This window comes from Zingiber officinale, chromosome 6A, assembly GCF_018446385.1.
Source record: "Zingiber officinale cultivar Zhangliang chromosome 6A, Zo_v1.1, whole genome shotgun sequence".
Classification (NCBI taxonomy): Eukaryota; Viridiplantae; Streptophyta; class Magnoliopsida; order Zingiberales; family Zingiberaceae; genus Zingiber; species Zingiber officinale.
Window position 1 is genome coordinate 100938903 of NC_055997.1, and position 7438 is coordinate 100946340.

At 37.2% G+C, this 7438-nt stretch overlaps 1 protein-coding gene across 2 annotated transcripts; it reads right to left on the reverse strand.

Annotated features, from left to right (window-relative positions):
• Positions 1 to 476: 476 nt before the first annotated feature.
• LOC121997181 lies at positions 477 to 4393 on the reverse strand. Of its 2 annotated transcripts, XR_006116233.1 has the most exons (3): positions 4147 to 4393; positions 965 to 1033; positions 477 to 800 (listed from the first exon to the last, which is right to left on the reverse strand). XR_006116233.1 is itself a non-coding variant. In XM_042551454.1 (2 exons), the coding sequence occupies exon 1, from the start codon at positions 4332 to 4334 to the stop codon at positions 4185 to 4187; it is 150 nt and encodes a 49-aa protein (XP_042407388.1). In that variant the 5' UTR covers positions 4335 to 4393; the 3' UTR covers positions 843 to 1033; positions 4147 to 4184. The 2 variants fall into 2 exon arrangements, 1 of the variants encoding a protein (XP_042407388.1); XM_042551454.1 differs by lacking the exon at positions 477 to 800 and having other exon boundaries at positions 843 to 1033.
• Positions 4394 to 7438: the final 3045 nt, after the last annotated feature.

Consider the following 7438-nt stretch of genomic DNA (forward strand, 5'->3'; position numbering starts at 1 on the left):
AAAAGAAAATAATAATAATTGGACCAACGGATGGAAGCCTATATATTCTTACAGCATCCACATCAACTATCCTATCCAAAAATTATATCCTAAATTTTAGATAGGGTTGCTAAAAAAATCTTTACATCAGTTACCCTCTTTATTCTCTAAAGTTAGATTTGATGAATAATGATTTTATAAATTTAAAAAATAAAATCTCTATTCTAAAAATAAAAAATATTTTTTTTCAATCTTTCTCTTTCACTCATTCTTTTCAAACTCTCTCTTTCACTCATTCTTTTCAATCTCTCTCCGTTCACTCATTTCATAAATATAATCATAAAAAAAATAAAAGAAAGAGAAGAAAATAATAACAATTTGAAGATAATAAAAATTTTAGAACAGTTGATGTAGTGTGTAGTGAAAAATAATTATCTAAATTTAATAAAATAAGTTATTTATTCTAAATTTTAGATATAGAGATAGGACAACTGATATGGATATTCTTAACATTTGGATACAGTGTGGAATTATCTTAAATTTGAGAATGATACTTAAACTCAAAATTGTTGCACCAAAACAAGGATCATAAAGTGTCTTGGCAAGCCCCAGGCCATAGTGCAACGTTAAAGCGCTCAAGCAATTTCCAAGCACTCTTGGTTCGAATCCCAACTCCAGCATATTAAAAGGCATTTTCTTTCAATGGGATAAAAAATCTGGGACGTTGGTTATTGGACGAGGAGCCGCTCACACTTCCAGACTTGCTTGGTGGGGGATCGGGTTGTGCACCTCCAAGACTAGTTGGACCGAATGTCAGACACCTGAATTATAAAAAAATAAATAAAGTGGCTAGGCAAACATTAGAAGCTCAACTTTTCATTATACTATTAATGATCATGTGTGCCAATGGATACTAAACACAGATATGTGGAGGAATGCACATGTTACATGTGTTTTTTTTCAATAGAACTAAAAACAGCCATACAGGAGCTTGGATTTTATCATTGTTCTGGTATCGGAATTCTGAGTCCATCAAACCACTCTGCTCTTTGATCTGCAAGATCAAACAGAAACTAGTAGTTAGACTTAGATATACTAGGTGAAATTGACATTAATTAGTATAGCTGATTAGAGAGTTGGGACTCATTGCTTGTTATTATATATCCAAGAATATTATGTCAGATGAGTGTCTTAACGTAGTCATTTGTCCTCTCCAAAGAAGGCTTTCTGCATCTATTCCGATACGAGAGAATGTTAACCACTTTAATATGATAAGATAGTTTAATTTCCATGTTTAGCAAAAATGTAAAACACCTAAATCTGGTAACATTTCAGCACAATTTTAAACTTTAAGGGTATGTTTGGTTCGGGGTTATCGTGGATAATCTTGGTTATCTGTCTATGGTTATTCATGATAACTGCGTTTGGTTCGAGGTCTTTTTGGATTCCTAAATTTTCCTCGATTCCAAAACGTCAGTACACGTCATCAATTGGGGGATTCAACCCGGAATAGAAATACCTTCGCCTATCCTGGTTTTTGTTGATTCCTGAGGTTATGAATTTATTTTTCCGAAATTATCCTCGAATCGTATGACCACAGCACGAAGGTGGCGGTAGGCTGCAGCAACAGGCGTCGGGCGTCGGGCGGCGATCGGAAGGCAGCGGTCGACGTCATCGGAGGTGGCAGCAGATTGTTGGATGGTTGCAACAAGCGGCTGTAGCCGGGACGACTTATTCGAAGCTGCCTTCGTCTCAGTACAGGGGTGTCGTACCGCAGCCAAACAGCCGGTGGGGCGCTCAGATCTACAAGCGCCAAAAGCGCGTTGGCTCGGCACCTTTGTCGATGAGGCCGAAGCTGCGCGCGCCTACGATGTGGCGGCGCAGCGCTTCTGCGTCCGTGACGCCGTCACCAACTTCATGCCGCTGTCAACGAAGGACGAGGAGGGCGTGCTGGCGCTGGCGTTTCTCGCCAAGCACTCCAAGGCGGTGGGTGGCAGGCAACGAGAGACGGGCGGGCGGTGGGCAGCGAACGCGACTTGCGGCAGTGGGCAACACAAGGAAGAAGAACCGACTTTCCTATTATCTGCTACGTTTTTTTTTACTTTACTATTTTAATTTAAATGTTATTATTTTAATTAAAACTTTATTAAATTAAAACAAATTATAAGAAAAACTTCATTATTAATTTTAATAAATTATTTAAATAGATTATAAAATAAAAAAGAAAATATTATCTAATTTTATTTATTTATATTATTAAATATTAATATTATTAATTTAATTTATTTTAAAAAATAATCAAATATTAAATTGATTTAGTTATAAAATACCTTAGATGGAACAAAGGGTAATACCGTAAATATTAAATTAGGTTATATATTAGAACCTCGAAACAAACAAGTTTGAGTTACATTACTTAGAATTGAACCAAACAACATTAGATTATGTTATATTCCCCATAACCTTTGTTATGTGATTACCTGGTAATCATATAACCAAGGTTATAAATGATGATTTGAACCAAACGCGTCCTAAGGGTGAGTAGATGCATGTGATCTTTGGAGTTTGTTAAGGATACTAAAAATATAGCAACTCTTGCCCAGTAATTGAAGTGTTTTATATCAGTGTTAATCCAATTAAATGTAACATAGTATTAGACTAAGAGGTTTTGCTTCCATTTCAATTTGTCCAAATGTCGAGCTTAAGCCAATTAGTCTAAGTCCTGCGACACAGAATGAGGGAGTCTTAATGAAAAAAAAAGGTTGATATTGATCTTTTCGTAATAGGATTAATAGCTGAAACTTAGTGACAGTCAAAAGAGTAGTGCAATGTAGGATCGCTTTTTCATAATGTCATTCTACCGAGGGGTTCAATTGAAATTGTATAATTACATCAATGAATAGGTGGGCTACAGTATCATATTTGCTTACATGGTTTTCTAAAAGAGTATGAACAGCTTATAAAGAAGATTTACCAGCTCCACTTTGCACTAGGAGATGGAGTGACTATTTGGCGATGATGCTCTAGTGGGCCGTACATGATCCTATTAGAGTCTCCTAGCAGATGATGGAGGTAGATAAGCTAGGATCACTCAATTTACTCCTAATAAATATGTTTAGGTTGGATCGAAAAGAATTTAGATATCTTTCCCTCATGATTTTACTCTTGGACTCTCCTCAAAAGACCTCATGCCAATAGAGATATCTTTCTCTTATAAACCCATGATCTTTCCCATGTGTTTTCAATGTGGGACTATGTTTGTAACCTTACAACCCCAACATGTTCCTCTTTAGAAGGGGAACTCAGAGTAATTGGATATACAATGCACCTTTAATAACACAACTTTTTAGGAGATGCTAATCATCTGGCTGATGGTAAATGCATATCACTAACACAATGTTTGCAACCAACGTAGGGAGGATTGCTTCAACAACAGACATTGAAGCAATCATGGAGCTAGCAATGATGTGGATTTGGAGTGTGTCGAACAAAACGAATAGTCTGTTTTTTTTCGAGTAACTGGTTGATTCGAACTGGTTTACAAATATTAGAGTATGTCAAGCTTCTTAAATGAGTTATATGCATGTACCAAAACCTCCATTCCTTCTAACATTTCGACCGCCAAAATGAATCACCAAAAAGTTACTTCAGGAGAAACAATTTGAAATAGATAAGAATCAGGTTAAAATGACCTTGGAATAAGATCGATGGAGTACCAAATTCCACTTCTTTTATAACATGTTCTACACAATGGAATGCCTAATGTACTGTTGTAGCAATCCTTTTGGATAAGAACCAAGTTAATTGACCTCGGAATAAGATCGATAGAGTACCAAATTCTATTTTTTATTTTTATAACATGTTCAACACAACCGAATGTAAGTGTACTGTTGTAGCAATCCTTTTGGTCTAGGTTATCAAAGCTGAATCATAAATTAGCATCAATTCCAACAAAGACCTGAACTCGATACGATAATACGTTTGCTATCAAAAACATAAGGCTTAAATGCGGAACAAATTTTGGTCTTCAAGCCAATCGGCATAATTACTAGATCGAAAGCAGAAATCTCAAAAAAAAAAAAAAAAATGATAATCGCAAACCAAATTCACGAAAACGTAAACCCACAAGAAGCAATTACGAACCATCATAAAGGGTTCGGGAGGTACCTATCAACCGAATGAAAAGGAGGCACGCAGAATCAGGGCTAAAGGGGGAGCGCCTTGGCGTTGTGGATGAAGGCGGCGGAGCAGAGAACAGCGGCGACGAAGGCGAAGATCACGAAAGCAAACGCGAGGGAGATCCCGGCGAGCGTTAGATCCATCGTTAGGAGGAGGAGACGGAGAAGGATCGCCATTGCTTTGCTTCCTTCCTATTCTCATGCGCCGCTGGAGAAGACGATACACATGGAGCAGATTATAGTCGGATCAAAACGACCACGTGGCATGCGACTGGTACAAATATTGATATCATATCCTCAATTCAATAGGTAAAGTAGAGAAAAATCTTCAATCAAAATTTAAATTTTACATGCAATTTTCATTCATAAAAAATTTTGTTTCCACTCCTTGCATGTAAAGTTTGATTTGCTTCAACTCTCTCACCTAATTGCTCCTTAAATTTTTTAGGTACAAAAGATCCAAAAATAAGTATAATTCCTCTTAAATTCAACACTTTACATTAGAATCAAATATATTTCTATTAAATTGAGCATATTTTTTCTTGTTTTAATATAATTTCTCCTAAATTCAGCACCATGTAAAAATAAAATCTAGTATATTTTCTATCCAATTGAGTATCATTTAAAGAAAATCAGTATATTCGAGTATATTTTCTATTAAAATTGTCCTTCATATTTTTTTTAGGTATAAATAGTCTAAAAATGAGTATAATTCCTATTAAATTTAGCATTTTAAACTAGAATCGAGTATATTTTCTATTAAATTGAGTACGACGTTTTTCCTATTTAATATAATTCCTCACCATTTGAAAAAAAATATAGTATATTTTTCATCCAATTGAGTATCATTTAAAGAAAATCTAGTATATTTTTCATCCAATTGAGTACCATTTAAAGAAAATCTAGTATATTTTCCATCCCATTAAGGTGGAAAAAGAATCGTACTCAATTTGATAGAAAATATACTAGATTCTAGTTTAATGTACTGAATTTAAGAGAATTTATACTCATTTTTAGACTTTTTATACTTAAAATATCAGGGGCAATTAGGTAAGTATATTAGACTAGGGAGTGAAAATAAAAATTTTTTCTAATGGGAAGTGCATGTAAAGTTGTGTTTACCAATGGGGATTGCATGCAAATTTACCCTTAAAAAAAATCTAAAAATAAGTAAAATTACAGGTGTCAATAGAACAATTTTTTTAAAAAGAAAAATAATAAAGTGTATGATAATGGAAATACACGTATTCTCCATTTTCGATAATTTACAAATTCCGAATTTACCAAAAGGATTATTATATATAGTTTTGTATTTACACAAATGATGTAGTTAACTATGTGATATTCCTATTTCATTCCTCCCATTAAACTCCCCTTTCCTCCATAGCTCCCTAGTTGGAAACTGATTTCTTTTGCAGTTTGTAAGTTGGATCATGATCAAAATCTGATCAAAATTAATTATGATTTTCCCTAGGTTCACATTCTCACCAACGTTATAGTTTGGATAAAGACAGACGACCAAAGTTCGATGACGATGGATGGACTGTATGTTTGCCTCGACCCAAACTATAACATGGATGGAAAGCTAAACGTAGGGGAAATCATAGTTAATTTTAGCAGGATTCTAGTTATGATCCGATCTGCAAATTGTGGAAGGGACCAGGAGAAGCAAGGGATTGCTGACCAGAGGATATGCACTCTCTTTCCCCACCCCATTTTCTAAGACATCCGAACTATATTTTTATTTGAAAATGATTTCTGTGGTTCGAATGCACATGGTCTTACCCTCTCTCTCTCCATCCATACCTCTTTTGGCTTTTATAAATATGACACCATCATGAACCTCCTTCGCTTACCATACCTCCTCCTACAGTTTGGCAAGATTGCAAAAGAGTAATTAGAGCGGGAGTATTGTCGTAAGGGTTCCAAGAGGTAACTTCAAAGGATAACAGTGTTCAAGAACAACGTCGTTGAAGAACATCATCGTTGAAGAACATCGTCGTTGAAGAATATCGTCGTTGAAGGACAAATTTCAAGCAAGAGTGAAATTGGTAGAAGAAGACAGATAAAGATTTAGCGATGCACGTATCAATTTACTACTGTAAACTTGGTTTGTAGTGTAAAAAAAAATATTGTACACTTTTGTAGCAAAAGGTGATTACAAAAATCATGTTTATAGTATTAATCGATGTGTGAGGAAGAATTATGGAATAACACCTACAATATGGTGCCCTCCATTACTTAATCGATTTGCGAGGTGCTCTGTTGGTGCAACATTCCTCAGGTCAAGGTTGACCTGGCTGACCAAGCTTGAGTCTTGGTTTGGATTTCGATGTTTGACAATGCAAGGTTGATTGAAGAAGAGTCAAGTAGGTCAAGGATGACCGGATACTTGACTGGGAAGTCCTAGTGAGTGAAGCTAGGCAGGAGGAAAATCCTGGTGAGTGAAGCCAGGTGAAAGACCTAGTGAGTGAAGCTAGGCAATTGGGAAGTCCTAGTGAGTGAAGCTAGGCAGGAGGAAAATCCTGGTGAGTGAAGCCAGGTGAAAGACCTAGTGAGTGAAGCTAGGCAATTGGGAAAGTCCTGGTGAGTGAAGCCAGGTGAAAGACCTAGTGAGTGAAGCTAGGCAATTGGGAAAGTCCTGGTGAGTGAAGCCAGGCAAGAGAAATCCAAATGGGTCAAGGTTGACCAGACATTTGGTGAGAGTCCAAGTAGGTCAAAGGGATTGACCGGATACTTGGCACGAGAAAGAAAAGTCCAAGTAGGTCAGAGGGACTGACCGGATACTTGGCAAGAAGAGAAAAGTCCAAGTGGGTCAAAGGGATTGACCAGACACTTGGTGAGAGAGTCCTAGCTGGTCAAGGGTGATCGGATGCTAGGTCTTATGTACCAACAAGTCATGGCTGACTAGATGTTGGTTTAGGGGGCTTTAGACTTGGTTTTGGACAAAAACCAAGGTTTGGATTGATCCGTGGATTGATCCAGCAAGTTTGGATTGATCCGTGGATTGATCCAGCAGGTTTGGATTGATCCGTGGATCGATCCAGCAGATCTGGATCGATCCGTGGATCGATCCAGAAGATCTGGATCGATCCGCCGATCGATCCGGTGAGTTCCCGCGAACAGAACCCCTCTGGATCGATCCGTGGATCGATCCAGAGGTCCCAATCGATCAGTGGATCGATTGGGACGCTGCTGCTTCGCGCGATAAGCGCTGGATCGATCCGTCGATCGATCCAGGCATTTTTCCAGAGCACAGAGGCGCTCTGGATCGATCCGTG